The 16,880-nt window shown below is 41.4% G+C and overlaps 1 protein-coding gene across 1 annotated transcript in view; it reads right to left on the minus strand.

Annotated features, from left to right (window-relative positions):
- Positions 1 to 16,880, minus strand: part of PEX7 (peroxisomal biogenesis factor 7) — a 1,057,085-nt gene that overhangs the window by 544,668 nt on the left and 495,537 nt on the right. Inside the window, exon 6 of the mRNA XM_078649187.1 lies at positions 5,392 to 5,498. Coding sequence (XP_078505313.1) covers positions 5,392 to 5,498 — 107 coding nt within the window. The remainder of the gene's footprint in view (positions 1 to 5,391; positions 5,499 to 16,880) is intronic.

A 16,880-nucleotide genomic window follows, 5' to 3' on the forward strand; every position in this document is an offset into this window, starting at 1 on the left:
GAAAGGAGAAGAGTTTGAATAAGGGAGCGGGCAGGGATCTACAATTAATCATGTACATACATCAACTAGTCGTGTTGATACTGGTGATCTTCGTATGAGGGTTGAGGAGGGGCAAGATAGAGCACATCTGCATCAATTGAGTGGAGGCACTCTTCCTTGGTTGTTCCTCTAAGAGCCCGCAATTGTGTGGAAGAGTAGATTAACTTACTTGAAGCATAGACATGCCATGTAGTGTAGATGTCATCTGCTCATGACTGCACTGACAGTCAACACGCACCTTCCATAACCTTGTCCTGCAGACCACATTAGATATAACTCTGTGCAAACAACACAGCACAGATATGCCATGTAGAGTGGGTGTTAACAGATCGCGACTGCCCTTCCCACCAACACACACTGTACATCACCTTACAACAGCACCATTGAGGCAGGAAAAAAAGCAAACAAAAAAGGTTGCGAGATTAAGGGATAGAGAATGCAGAACAGAAGCTGATAAGAAAATAATAGAATAGAAGAAAAGAATGAAAATAGAGTTGTTTAAAAGAAGACAAACACAAGGGTAAAAGTGATGAGTGGTGATTGGCAGATGAGAAATAAATAGGTTCTTGCGGTTCAAATGAAATGAAAAGACATACAGGTTACTGTAAAGAACCGAGTTTTATCTGCAGGTCATGGGTTCCTGTCACTTTGACATAGTTAATGGGTTAATATACTGTCAGAAGAGACCTATATGTAGCCTGCAAGTCACATGTTCTTATCACAACAGCAGAAACCTCAGAGGGTACGTGCACCTACAGTGGATATGTAAAGTTTTCCGGTAGGCTATAAACTGCGATCATAATGAGAAACCTCAGGGGTTCTTGTCTTTTCTGCAGAGATGTGAGACTAATGTATTTTAATAGGTTTAAATCACAGTGAGATAGATCAGTGAGATCACAGGATACAATCGCAATTAGGCAGGTCAGCGGGTTAGAACATCCAATGCAGATATCTGCATGCAACCTTTATGTCAACGTTCCAAAAATGCCAAGTTATATCCCTACGAGCAGCAAATGTTACACTTAAGACCACCTCAGACTCGGAACACCAAATGTTAAGGATCTACTCCACACCTGGGGCCCTCTTCCAGCCTTGCCTATCTATATGGCCCCTTCCTTCACTTGTTGTTTGTTGCTATTTATGCCTACATGCGTTATTCGAGTCCAGGCGCGGGTATCATGCTCACTGTGGCACAGGACTCGAGTTATACTTTACTGAGGAAGAATACATAGGCCGCAACCACTCTGGGATTGCCTGTGTTCCCGCCTGGAGGCGATCTTGCCCTGCAGTTTGGGTTGCACTGTTCATATTTCAGCAAGACCAAAACTGATTTGCAGATGACAGGTTTCGCTTTAAGGGGCCATAGTGGGCGAAAAACAATGGACTCAAATGGGGATCCCATTTGATTGCGAGTTGCCAAGATTAATTCAGCCATTCCAACATCACTTGATGGTTGTTGCTGAACACAATTCGACAGATCAGCAGGTCAGTGCACCCGGCATAGAGATCTATATATAACCTTTATGTCTTTGGGACATCCTCCCCTCTAGACACCACAAGACTATGGCCTATGGAGTTGGGGGCTATCCCGTCCCATATCACTAAAAATCTTGGGGTTCGATGGATATGTCACTCTCATTTAAAACACACGTGCAGGCTATTTCCACCACCAGTTATTTTCTTCCTAAATCCCTCAGGAAGACTTTGAAATCTCCCTCTGGCTACCCGGAAAGACATTGTGCATGTGTTAATTACATCCCAAATGGATTATGTCAACGCACTCTGTCTGGGAGCCCCACAAAAGTTGGTAAATCGTCTGCAGCGTATCCAGAATGCAGCGGCACATCTTGTTTTAAACATTCCCAAAAGACCATACAGTAAGTTGGACAAGGTTTGAAACAACTGCAAGTCAGTTTAAGAACCAAATGTAAAGCTTTGATATTTACCTCCAGGGCATTCCATAGAATCGGTCCATACTATAGTCAGGAAAAGGTGACTAGATATTTTCTCTCGAGGGCCTTGCGCTCTGCCCTTCTAAATTTGCTGTATACGTAAAGTGACTTAGAGCAGGGGGTAGGTCTTTCTCCTTTCTTGCCCCTAGGCTGTGGAACTCATTACCTCATTATCTTCGTTCTATCCCCAAGGAAAGCATTTTTAAGGCGCAGTTGAAGACTTTTCTCTTTCGTGAGATGTAACTTGTTCAATCTTGCTTTCTATCTTTAGCAAGCGCTGGGACAATTTGTTTTGAAGCAGCCACTTCACTCTATAAATTTTACTTCATTCACTCATTTATTCATGATGTCAAGTGTGAGAAGTTGGCCTGATATATGATGCTCACTATTTCTAGTGATCACCTTGTATCAGTCCAAACAACCCTTATGGTGATTGGTTGTAAGTCATCCTTATAGACCAGCTATCCTAATGGTAGCATGGACAAAGCAGTCTCAGGCTAAACTCTTTTGGCATGTGAAGCCAGCTGTTTTACCACAATATAACCCCTTGAATACCAGATGAAAGGACACCACACAGGTTGTTATGAAAATAAACAGTATATTTATTAATAACAACACCTCTGAACTCTTTATGAGGTCAGAAGGCTAAGCACATGACAATCTCTTAAGAAAAATACGACAAGTTGCACAAAATTACAATGGTGCCCTAGGGGCACGACAAACCATATACTAAGTAAGTGGAATGTGAAAGTCGATAGAAGGAATGGAGCTGTCCAGAGGCTGTAGGATCGATGGAACCACGCTACACTAACTCTAGGTAAGTAATAGGAGGCCCACGGAACGCGTGTGCAGAGTGTGAACTCACACGCGAGATGCGTAACAACGTCTATGGACAGTACAGTGCAAGTTAAAGGTAAGTACGGACAATCCTGACTAGGTAGGACTAAAACGACTGTGGAACTGGACACTAGGACAGTTAAACTACCCTTGAGCACCAAAATGCTCTCGTTACCTCACCAACGGGCTGCGGGTGCATAGGTGTCAAAGTGTGTCGGGTTCTCGCGTTGAAGTCTATGGAGCCTGGAAGAAAAGATGCTGCAGGCGACCAGGAGGAAGATGTCCGGTGCGGTCCAAGGGTGGATCGGTGAAGAAGAGGACCTGAAAGCAGAGGGGACAGTGTTCAAAGTCACTAGCCAGTGACCGGTGTGGAACCAGGAAGAAACCAGACGCTGTCGTCGCGATCAGGTGAAGAGTGGACGCTTGACTCTGCAGCCACGTGGACCAGGAGGTGTCTTCGACGACCAGGATGGAGGCACGAGCTGTCCCACGCAGGCTCTCGCTGTCGGCGGTGTCGGATCCGGATTTGGAGTCAACAGGCCTTGGCAAAGGCAACCCACGCGGTGAGTGGAAAAGACGTCTGGTGCGGACTAGGAGAGTCCGGGGTCCCCTCTTTTGGAAGGGAGCAAGGGCCAGTCTGGAGCAACCAGACCAGCAGCAAAGATTCAAAGGTTCGTCGTCTAGGAGGCCACTAGCCAGCCGGCAAGTGACCAGACAACGCGTCGAGCAGCAAACAAGCAGAAGGGCCCCACGCAAATCTCGTGGAAGCTGGAGGGCTGATCTTCGGTGCAGGGGCTGCTCGGGACTGGGGCTTCTCAATCCCCAAAGCACTTGGTCGAGTTTACCTCGGGAGTTGTGCTGGAGGCGAAGTGCAGGTTCTTTCAAGATGGCCGGTCCCACGTGTCTCGTCGCACCCACTGATCTCAGCTGTGCTGCAGATGTAGGTTGAGGTCGGAGAGGTCTGGGAGTCTGGGTCTCGTCGGGCTCTGAAGTCTGGATCCTGGAAGGAAGACGACAAAGGGAAGTCGCTGGACGCTTGATGGTGCCTGCAGTTGCAGGGTGGACACTCCTTGCCCACAAGGGAGATTTCTTCAGCCTTCTGTGGAGCAGAACGTTGAAGTCCAGAGTTTCTTCTTGTAGAGTAGTTCAGGATTAATCTAATTTGGAATGGGACCAGCTCCTACCTTTATCCTGCTAAAGGGGGCTGCACTACTGACTAGGTCCCTCCCCTGGGTGGGACCAGGAAGGGGGGTGGTTACACCCCCTATCCTTTGTCCGGTTTCCCGCCAGAGCTGGGGCTGGAGTGCCCCAGCAACTGGTTTGAACCGGTGTATGCACAGGGCACCTTGTGTGCCCCAGGCATGTCTCATTCCTTTCAGGCCTATCCTACCCAATACACAACATCCTGTCTGGGGTGGTGCTAGCACATCCCAAGGCAGGAAACCCTTTGTCCAAGTCTCCCTCTCTGGAAGGACTCCCAGCAGCAGGAGGTCAGACTTGTGTCTGTGGTGGCAGCATCCATTTTGTGATGCCAAGGCTCGAGTTAACTTTAACCGGGGTTCACAGTTACATACATGTCATGCCCCTCTAGAAGGGTGGAATGCTACCCCCGTCGCCAGAATTGGCGAGGGGGTAGTATTCCAATTCGTATGACACCTTACTCGACATGTTGTGATAATGTTATACCAGAGTTAGCATTTAACCGCGAGGTTGATAATGCACTTAAGAGTATATGGTATAGCGTTATCATGGACTTGGTTCCGAAAGCTGTAGGCAGGCTCAGCTCATGCCAGAGCACCATCTCACATAATTCCAAGCACTCTGCCTTCAGGATTGATAAGGCATGCCATAGGAGTGACTGATAGGAATATATGTGTCCATTTTAGGGTTAGATATAGGTATACTATATCTATAGCAAAGGGTGATTACACCACCTTGCCCCAGCTGTCTTGCAGCCAGTTGTGTCAGTTTTGGATGGCCAGCCAGGGGTGGCATAATACATGCTGCAGCCCCTGGTAGGCCCTGGGTACACCTATGCCCTGGATACCTAAGGTACTCTGTACAGGGACTGATAAGGTGGCTCAGTACCAATTAGATATGTACCTAAGGTACATGGAGTCCATTTTAACAGAGAGAGCAGGAGGCCTGGGGTTCTGAATAGCAGGATCCCAGGCCAACTAAGTCAAAAACCAGCAAAACACTAGGCAAAAAGTTGGGGGTAACCATAGTCAGATATCCACCTTCCTACATCAAGGTACCAATCTAGCTGAGATAGTTAACTGTCAGAAGTAAAAGTCACACTTTAGTTCACCTCAAATTCCCAGAGCCTAAACCACTCCTGGGGCCCTCTGTGAGCCTAGCCTAGCCTCGAACTGACCATAAACTGATTCCTTTATGAATGCCAGCAATTGGGGCAGATAACTTCACAGCTATGCAAATCATTCTGAGCTTGAGACAGGAGGCACTCAGCTTTTACGCGGCAAGATAATATAAGTGTTGTTGGTCTAGAAGTTATTAGCACTACCAAGAAGCCATCTTGTCCACAAGACCAAAAATGAAATACCTCATCGTATTTACACCAGTCACAGCTCAAAATCTCTGCTTCGTGGGCCGGAATGACCAATTTGGATCCTGGTGACTTCACATCCCAAATTCTTAAAGTCTGGTCACCTAAAAATATAATAAAAACGTAATCAGACAAACCTTTATTGGTTAACCGAAAAAGAAAAAACAATTTCAAAACAAAGAGCGCATGTTTCGTATACAAAGGATTCAACAGCGTAAAAGTAGGGGATTCAACAAAAGTAATTTGATAAAACAGGAAAGAAATGCCAGAAAGATTGCTCAGGCATCCAAGTGCTCGTCACTGACATTTCCTGTGATCTGCAAGTGGTCAAGTTGGTTCCCAAAGCCAACTCACCCTTCCACCTTTAAGAAGTAAGTAAATAGAGGTAAACGCTGTACCATTAATAGGCTAATAGCAATACCTTTTAATTACAGCCTTGGAACCTTTACGCATGTTGCATGAAGTGGTATATGATAAACAAGACGTTATTATTAATGTAGGCAGTGTCATACAGTAGACGTTAACAGAATGTGTAGATGGGTCACAAAGCATATAAAGAGCACAGTTTAAGTATTACAGAGGCGCAGTTGTGCCACTGTAGTTAAGACTGACATCTCACTCCAAGGGAAATACGTTTTTTATATCTTTAATAACACAATCCATCCTATGATGCAGGTCACAATCATAACCAACATTTAAAAAAAAATAAAAATTTTTAAGAGTTTTATATAACGCGTACTAGACCCGAGACATTGGGTATCAGAGCACTTTACATGAGCACCAGTTTCGTTACAGATGAACACATTAATTTTTGTAAGGCACGAGATTAAGTTATTTGCCCAGAATCACAGGATGTTGAGCGTCGTTGCGGAGACTCGAACCCGGTTCCCCAGGTCTGAGGTCGACCGCTCTAGCTGCTAGGCTACATCCTCTCCTGTCATATAATTATGGCCCACATGTAAGCATGTTTCAGTACACATGCCTCAACCTATGTGAGTTAAGATCACACCCTGGCAGTCCCAATCACATGCCCGAGGAAAGTGTAGGACTGCTCAAAGCGCATTTTAATGAATGAGGGATTCGAACTCGGAGACAGGCTGTGATTGCATGCTTCGACCCTAAGGACCCGCAGCTACATGGGAAGCTAGTATAATTTCTGTTATTAGTAGAATCTAAGCAAGGATCAGCTACACCTCGTGCAAACGCAAAAAATACATAAGGATTTTAGCCTACGCAACTGTAATCTGTTAGCATAGACATGGGATCTTCTTCAGAATAATCCGAACAATGGCACCTTTTACAATGGAGAATTTTTAGTTTTTAGATACGTATTCGACTTGTTTTAAATATATGACTTTTATGAATGTGTATTTTTGTAATGGTTTTAATTAATCAAAACAATAAAATTACTTTCTTACTTACATGTCCGAGGCATGAAATAGGTCAGTAGAACATACAGTTATTCAGTTTGCACCCCGTAAATGATCGCGAACATAAGGAACCACACACACACCCATGACCAAAGCCAACGTCCTGGAGGTCTTAATTACGCATTCCCTCCAGGCATAACTAGAACATATAGTCTTTCACGTGGCACCCTAGAAGTGATCAGAAATATTGGGAACCAGATGCACACCAACTTTCAGCATTGGAACAGTCAACACCCTGGCATTCCCAATTGCAGTGTATATATATATATATATATATATGTGATCAAGCCACTCTGTGTGGCGAAACGCGTTATGGCCGACATTAAAACGCTTCTCTAAAGCACTACTATGATGGGTCCGTGTCTGCTTGCTGAATGATTATCTGCGGAGCGGTAAAAAGCAGCTTTTCCTGATATATATATATATATATATACATCTTACATCATATAACACAGAATTTCACTTTGCTCCCAAACATTGGGAACCAACGACACCCATGGCTGGCAACATCATGGCCCACATCATGGCTGTCTCAGTCACATGTGTGCCATACATACAATACCTCACTACTAAAAATAGTTTTTCACTTTGGAACAAGGAAATGATAGCGAAAATCAGGAACCACCAACAAGAACTGTTGCTGGCATAGACTTCAGCATCACAGATGCCGTCAGAAATACAATATGCTAGTACAACATATACTCTTTAACTCTGCTAATGTTTGTGAATATGTTCAAAACAATAAAACACAGAAACTTAAAAAATAACAATATCTTATCTACTTGTAACTAAAACTGGTGGTCCATAAGGACAGGAGACTTTTTTAGGATCAGGTGGCAGCTGTACTTACAGAGAAAGGGCTAAAAATGTCTCCTTTATTCACTGTCATTACGAATGGGGCATTAGAGATGATGGTTGTAGAACATATTCTCCCACTCAATAACATGTTTAGCACCTGAACACATTGTGGCTTGACACATACTGCTGATTATATAAAACCTAATTAGTCAATTAATACACAACAAAAACAAGACATTTTGCTAATAAAATAACCCAAATAGTTACAAAATTCTAAGATTACAGCACTGAACCAATAACAACTCATGTTTATTTTCAAAATAAGAAAAGGGTATTGTCCACTTTAAAAAAAATGCCTTTTACTTCATCTGTCACTTCTAGTCTAATGCAAGCACACACACTGAAATTAAATTAATCTACATTTCTCTTTTCGTCTTCTTAAATACATCTCACCACAAATACATTTACATACTCATATGTAAATAAATACATTCACAGTGCACCTTACCCCAACAAAGTAGAGCACTATCATTAGTGCTGCCCATCTAATATATATCTATCTATATATATATATATATATATATATATATATATATATATATATATATATATATATATATATATATATATATATACTACTATTATAAAGAGAGAACTTGCACCTTTTGGCCAGGTAAACTCGGGAACCACAGTGCCAATCTACACACCCGTTACATCTATGAAAATGTCAGGGTGTGTAGATGGACATAGGCTATATAAATTTTAAAAAAAAGTAAATTAAAAAAATTAAGTTTGTAAACAAATTAGTCCCCTGAAAGTAGCGCCGGCCGGGACCTAGCGCTGGCCGTGACGCGACGTGCGTGATGACGACGAAGGAGGAGGGCGGTGCAGTGACGAGCGGCTGTGCAGTGAGGAGCGGCGGCACAGGTAAGGAAAGGGAAAGTGAGACTGTGTGATGCAGGGGGAGGCAAGAAGGAGGCAGCAGTAAATGAAAATGTCAGAGCGCGAGTGAGTCGGGGCGGGAGGGGGGCGCGAGTTAGTCGGGGCGGGAGGGGGGCGGGAGGGGGGCGCGAGTGAGTCGGGGCGGGAGGGGGGCGTCAGTGAGTCGGGGCACGCGAGTGAGTCGGGGCGGGAGGGGGGCGGGAGGGAGTCGGTGCGGGAGGGGGTCGGGGCGGGAGCGGGTGTACTGCCCCCAGCCCCTTTCTGCCCCAGGCAACGCTGGGGCGGGCTGCTAGTATATATATATATATACATATATATATCCACGAGCAAATGTCCCAAGCGGGGGGAGCAGCTGATTAGCTGGTGCTGGCGGCGAGGTTTGGGACAACCTCGCAAATAATGCTTTAGCAAGAACCTTCTGTTAAGAAGACGTCGCACACCACTTCAAAGGTTTTCTTCAGTTATTTATTTTCCTGTAGGTTCCCCACCTAAGAGTTTCGGACATACGCGGTCCCTGGTCACGGTTAACAAACAATTGTCCTTCATTTGTGTTTGTTATTTATACTAAAGACTCCATCTAGCTCATTATGATGCATTATGGGCTTAGTAGTCAAATGTTCATTGCTTAATTCAAAGCTAATCCTGGTGTTTGGGAAACCGGTGTACGGCGGTCTGCGAGACAATGGGGGTTTTATTATATGCTTATACCTTATTGTAAGCGTGTAAAATGCGCATAGTAAAGGCAATCAAATCGTTGATTGACCTTATTGCATACGTTGCGAGGTGGGTAACCATGCGCAATTAATTTGTGACTAAGTGTCCATGAGTCCATTTAGGCTGAGTGCCTTTGTTTGACTCTACCCCCATTATGTCGTTTGCGCCGTTCTCACAGTTTTCCGACACTCGGATAACAAATAAACGTTAAAACGTTGTCTAAATCACATGTCTCTCATTATTCCAGACTGGACTGCACTTTCAGTTTATGCAATTTGAAATCTCAAATGCATATTAAGATACACATAGTTAATTTAGGGGTGGAATACAAATGTTTCAAATCAGTCATTCAGTTATTATTAAGTTCATCCAGGGCCTTAGAGGTGCACGTGCATTTCCTCGTCCCCATTCAATCCCCCCGGGCTCCTGGTTTTGAATCGTATTATTAATTTTGATTCAAGACGTCTTCGCTTTTTGGTACAGTCTCCACCTCTTTCGTTTTCCTTTACCAAAGCAATTCCTGCATACTTGATGTCTTTCCAGGTCTTGCCTGGATGGATTCTCAGATGTTTGGCGATGGCATAACTGTAGTCATTATTTTGAATCGATCATGTGTGCTCTAATATTCTCTTTTTGAGAGGACAGATAGTTGAGCCAATGTATTTCATACCACAGAAACATTGCATCTGATAAACCACAAACTGGGATTCACATGTTATTGTATCCCTTATTTCAAAGTTTCTACCCTTTGGATCCTTGATAGATTTTAGATTCTGGCCAATTTTACAGGCTTTACATGATAGACATTTGGTAAAACCATGCTGACGTTTGTCTAACCATGTGGCTGGTTTGTCTCTTTTAAAATGGCTGTTGACTAAAGTGTCTTGAATTGATGGAGCTTTACGAAACGATATCAGCGGTCTGTCTCCTATCAGAGAGCCAATTTCTGTATCCTTTTTCAATACATTCCAGTATTTTGTTAGAATGTGTTGTATCTTGAAGCGCTCTTTTGAGTAAGTAAGGATCAGTCGAGGTTTGTCATCTTCTGATTTAATTTCCTTTTTATTCTTGGGTATTAGTGTTTCTGCTCTTGTTTTGGTTCATGCCCTCTGTTCTCCTCGTGCAATGTCAGCGTGTTTATATCCACGTTTGGAAAAGCGAGACTTGGTTTCCGCAAATTTGCTTTCCAATTCTGTTTCTTCCGAGCAGTTGTGTTTCATACGCAGAAATTCGCCATAGGGAATACTTTGTTTTAACGATGCAGGATGGAAACTCGTGCCATGTAGCATGCTATTTGTAGATGTTTTCTTTCTAAAGACTGTGGTTTCCAGTTTATTGTTTTTTATATAGATTTTTGTATCCAAAAAATCTATTTCTTTTTTCTGGATATTGAAAGTGAACTTCTTAACAGACGGTTCTTGCTAAAGCATACATATATATATGTATACCTATATATATTCACTGAAAAAACCATAGGTTTTAGGGGTGTTATAGTTAGCTGTGAATTTCTAAGGTTTTTTAAATGCTAATTCCCAACTATAACATGTCTGAAACCTATGGTTTTTTCAGTGAATTTCAAAGGTTTTTTAAATGCTAATTCCGAAATATACCATTTCTGAATCCTATGGTTTTTTCAGTGAATTTCAAAGGTTTTGTAAATGACAATTTTTAAATGTATTAATTGTTATATTTATTTTTTTGATACTGATTTACTACATTTTTTTAAATCTATTTATTTTTAGATATTTTATTTTTTAAATTACATTATAATTACATTATACATTACATTACAAAATATACTTTCTCAGAATGAATTACTTTAATTTAAATACTTTGCAAATAGGCAATAGACTTTTAAGTACAGTCGTTACAGTTATTGCAATCAGCAACACAATTTCAAACAATGCATTATTGAGATCAATGGGAATTTCTAGTTAAATGCAATGAGTTACTTTATGGATTACTTTTCTAACCACAGGACTGGATCCTAGATTCAGTCCTGGGACATCTTCTGTAAACAGTTGAGTAAAATCGTTTTGGTTACAGTAGTGATTTTTAATGAATATTATTGTATTTTAAAAGTTGACACGTTGACACGCTGAAACGTTTTCACATAGAATCACCAATGTTATCCTTTGGGAGAAAATTCACTTAGCAAGTAAGTAGTGTTATCGTTACTTTTTCTTACTCAGTGGTGGATCCTGGATCTAGCACTGGTGCATCTCCTGTAAACAGTTAAAAAATGCGTTTAAGTTATACAGGCGATTTTTAAGGAATATTTGTAGTTTGTGAAAATCGACACTTAGAAACTTTTCTGGTGTAAACCAGACAATAGATTCCTATGGAAAGAAATACAAGTTACTGGTAAGTATGGTTAGAATTACTTTTCAGGGTCAGTGCTGGGCTAAAAGATGCAGCACTGGGTTCTCTCCTGATAACAGGTGAGTAAATCGGAATTCGTAGTTCAGCTGATTTTAGCGGGTCCCTAGAGTCAAAGTAGCCCACCAGATACCTCCAATAAGCGCCACAGAGCTGTGTTGCAGAGAGGTGTAAAAAGGGACGTGGCCTCTGAACACCTATCTGCAACGCAGCTCCCTGGCGCATACTGGAGATACCTATTGGGCTATTTGGCCCTCAGGGACCCTCAGTATTGAAAGAGAATTACTTCCCCAACATAAAACCCACAACGGAGTACAATGGTGAAAGAAGGGGATGTGGCCTGAGGTGACACGTCTGCAAACACGCCCTGTGGCACGTTTTAAGTTAGAGAATTAATTCCTGCTCAATCCTGTGGGTCCCTGGGGGCCAACTAGCCCACCAGGTACCTCCAGATGTTCAGAGATGTGGCAATCAACTGTGTATAAGGGAAGGAACTCGCACATCAACAATAATGTATTTATTTTAATACTCAAATAAATTTAAAAAAACAAATAGCACCTTTAAAAAAAAATAAGGATAATATGGGTTTTGGATGGGGAACTGTATTAAAATTGTGGACAGAAACTGTACACAGTAACCAATAAATATACTTGTTTTCAAAAATAAATACAAAGATATTTATTTTAATACTCGTATAATAAAAGAGAGAAAAAATTCAAAGAAAGAGCGAATACGTATGAGGATATAAAATGAAACTAAAAACACGTGTGCAAGTTAAACAGAGGAAATGTTGAGCACGTGTCAACTATAAAACGTGACAAAAAAATTGGAGGAGCACTAAATTGATTCCATAGTGACTTCAATAACTAAAACATATATAAAGCACACCAGTAGGATAATTACTCTAATTTCTGTGATTTAATTACGGGTGACCAAACTACGAGCAAGGTAAAGTTTACGATAGTCGGATTCATCTTCAGTTTATCGTCCATTTCCTCAGAGGGAACATAAAGTTAATATATATATTGTAATAAATATGACATTAAGCTCCCTCTAGAAGAGTTGGATGTATATCTACGGAAGAAGGAAAGAATTTTAAAGAGAAGTAAATTAATAGTATAAGTTTATGCTATATATATTTTTCTAATGCAAGTATATTATTATAATTTCTAAACGTAGTGTGTAAAAGTATATTTGTACATTAGAAACGAAATAATGTAAAAACAGTTTGTGTATTATCGTCGCGAATTGAAAATACTACAAAGACGCAGAAAAAGAAGGTTTGAAATATGTACAAATAAAAAAAAAAAGATCAAGTATTTATCTTTTTCTTCTAGTGTCAAAATGGGTTTATCAGTATGTATATTGTGTAGTATTGTGACCTATTGTCACTCATGAAGAACTGGAGGTTTATCGTTGCATGCAGTAAACATGTAAAAAAATATTTAATGTCAATGTTTTCATGAAGAGTAATTTAAAAGAAATGTACAAAAAACAAAGAAGAGAGATGAAGAAGTAGTAGCACTTCTATTCTACTTTAACTCAAAGTAAATCATGGCCTCCTATATTAATAAGAATTTGGCACAATGTTTCAAAAAGATTTGAATAGAAAATAGTGTTTGCGGAGAAAAAAGGAAGTGTGTGCATATTTATATAGCCCAAACTCGACCCACAACTATATCAGCAATTTACATGAGCACCGTATTTACAGTACATTTTCAGGCACGCGTAGATTATGTAATTTCTCTTCAATAACAGGATGTGAACGCGACTGATTTCCAGCACCAAGTTCAAGAGTGTACCTGAATGACCACATACGTATATATATTAGCTACCTTTCATGTGCCAAAAACTACATCCTAAAGCTTTCATAGCCCTGTATTACTACAGCTACAACACTCCACTTAATCTACAACAAACATTCAAATTCGCAGAAATACGTCATGTCCGCCATCTTTTATGTGTGCAACTATAGATGAATATAGGGTCAGTGATACCCCGTACCTTCCATGTTGGCCATGCTGTGCTACTTTACAGATATAATGACACATTTGCGCTTAAGACCTGGGTGACCTCAGCACTACAACATGGACACCCGAATCAGTTGATTTCTCATATAGCTCACAACGGAACCACGCCCATAGCTCTGGAATCATGGTTCACAGCCTCGCGCAGCACTGGCATATGTTAGTCCAGCCAACTCCGCTTACACTTCCAGGGAACCACAACAAACTTAACAACACTTTCCTAACGCTAAAGCGACGATAATTTTAACGCTGTCCTTGTAAATATGCCCCCAATATAGTGAGAAAGACAGCGAAAATTCATGTTCGCAGGTGAAAACCTTGTTAATATGACTGTGCAATTAACATATCAATCCACCTCGCATATTAAACATGTTTAAGTCTACTTCAGAACACATGTTAGGATCCGACAAACCGCAATTAGCAAGAGTTTTCCTATCAGTCCTCAAATCCAGGGCGGCCTTGTAAATGCAACGCTGTTATCCTACCTCCCTCTTCCATGTTATATTGTCATAGGAACACCTACCTGCCCACTGAAAACACCTACATTGCAACTCATTGGAGATACGAGGCGAGCCCCTTAGCAAACCGGCTGCTAACATGCATTAATGCATCTTTAAGTCAACTAGTAAATAGGGCAATATCATTTTCACCGCATTTTTGGCTTTTTAAAAAATATTGCGGCGAAATGGCACTTGTTAATATGCTCTCAAGTTTGCTATGACACAGCGAGTACCTCGACTCCTGCCCTGCCATAGCAAATAGCAATGACCTGCTCCTGGTGGGTGGTGTTCCCCAAGGGTTTCCACTGCTCCAGAATGGAGACCACGCGGCCCCCCTCCCAAAATATAAAAAGCCCCGGAGGGTGGTAATCCCCAGGGCTTAGACAGACCTTTCAGCTCCCTCACCCAGTTATTTTGTAGCACCGAAGAATGGCGGTCCCCGGGCTACAAGGCCCCTGTAGTATTTAAAACTCTAAACTACACATATTCCTGGCTGAGCAGCATACCACAGCCCCTCTGGACCTTTAGACCCCGAGATTTGACCATCCCAGGTAGCTAATTTTTAAACAAGCACAGGAGTCCGCGCTTGGTTTTTATTTTTGTTATGGCAGATCCATGCACCCAGCGCACATTTCCCCATTTTTTCAACAACAAAAAAAATTGGGGGGGGGAGGGGCCTACGGATCCCTGTGGGACCCCCTAAACAGGTCTAGAGGGTTAAAATATTTCTTACCTGCCCCCTTTATACGTTTTAAACACTTGTTCCACTAATTTCTAGATCCTCGCTTCTACTGAGGCACAAAATGGCTGCCAACACTTCCTGGTTTCGAATGTTGACAACCACTTGAAAGCCAGTCAGCATTCAGCGCGTGATCAGGACGGTGCGTTTATAATGCACACATCCACCGAGGCCATAGATATATATGTACTTTTAATTGTAATTTTCTCAGGAACTACTGAACAGATTTACACCATATAAGCAAAAGGCACGAGTCTGAACCAAGGACTACAACTTTGCCAAATTTGGTGTAATTCCGTTCAGCCGTTCGCGCTGTAGCCTCGATGAACGGAACCTGTGGAAAATTGCATGGGGAAAACACATTTTGGGACCCCCCTTTTTTTCTCAGCACCGGCTTCACGAATCACCCCAAGACTTTCAGGATAGGAGCAGACCGGAAAGCCCCACCAGTTTTGAAAATTTCGTGTAGATTCGTCAACCGGCGCCAAAGTTAATCCAAATAGAATGTTGCGGATTTCCTATGGAAAATATGTCCTAACTATCTATATCTATCTATATATATATTTATCTATATATATATCTATATCTATATATTTTTTTTTTCTTGCCACCAATCATTCCAGGTAGGAAGGTAAAAGGGGTTGTACTCAAGACAACCAAATTGAAATTAAAATCGCAGACAAAGGCATTAACATTGTAATTTGGGATTGTAACACCTATATCACTGACACACATCACCAACTTAGAGATATGGAGTATTATGAAAGATTAAAAAATAATCCAACAATGGATATAAAAAGAGATCTGGACAAAAAACATCTGGAATGGTCAGCACAAAATCTTATTGATGAGGAGGAAAGAAAATACCTCACAATTGAGTTCCCAATAACGGCAACAATCTATTTCCTACCCAAACTGCATAAAGACTCAAAAAAACACCAGGTCGACCAATTTTGTCTGCCAAAGGATCCCTTCTGGAGCCAAAGGCCAATTATATTGATAATTTTTTAATGCCTTTTGTAGTAGGACTAAACTCTTACATCAAAGACACACACGGCCTACTAAAACATCTACAGAATACACCTAGGCAAGAGACATATAAGCCTGCCACAATGGACGTCATATCTCTTTATACAAACATAGAGAATGAGCCATGGAGCAATGACAATTATTGATTTTCGAGCAGTGGTGCATATCTATATTCAACCACTCTAAGATGGCTGCCAAATGAATTATTTGTAATCAACAGTGCATTTGTTATGTTCATTAACTAAATGGAAATGACGCAATTGTTAACCCGGATACTGTATTGAATCTTTTTTATTTAAAATGGTGGTCAATATTTACGTGTGTTACCAGTACGAAAAAGGCGCGAAGCCGAAACGCGTCCTGCTTGATATACAGCAATAAAATCTGTATAACTACTCCCATCTGAGTGAGGTCCATTCTTTTGTTCTGCAAAGGAATCTGAGCTTGATATATATAGAAAGGAAAAAGGGGTTGTACTCAAGACAACCAAATTGAAATTAAAATCGCAGACAAAGGCTTTAACATTGTAATTTGGGATTGTAACGCCTATATCACTGAGGCACATCGCCAACCAAGAGATATGGAGTATTATGAAAGAATAAAAAATAAACCAACAATGGATATAAAAAGAGATCTGGACAAAAAACATCTGGAATGGTCATCACAAAATCTCATTGATGAGGAGGAAAGAAAATACCTCACAATTGATTTCCCAATAACGGCAACAATCTATTTCCTGCCCAAACTGCATAAAGACTACAAAAAAACACCAGGTCGACCAATTTTGTCTGCCAAAGGATGCCTTCTGGAGCCAATGGCCAATTATATTGATAATTTTTTAATGCCTTTTGTAGTCGGACTAAACTCTTACATCAAGACACAAACGACCTACTAAAACATCTACAGAATACACCTAGGCAAGAGACAT

Source organism: Lissotriton helveticus, chromosome 6 (assembly GCF_964261635.1).
Source record: "Lissotriton helveticus chromosome 6, aLisHel1.1, whole genome shotgun sequence".
NCBI lineage: Eukaryota > Metazoa > Chordata > Amphibia > Caudata > Salamandridae > Lissotriton > Lissotriton helveticus.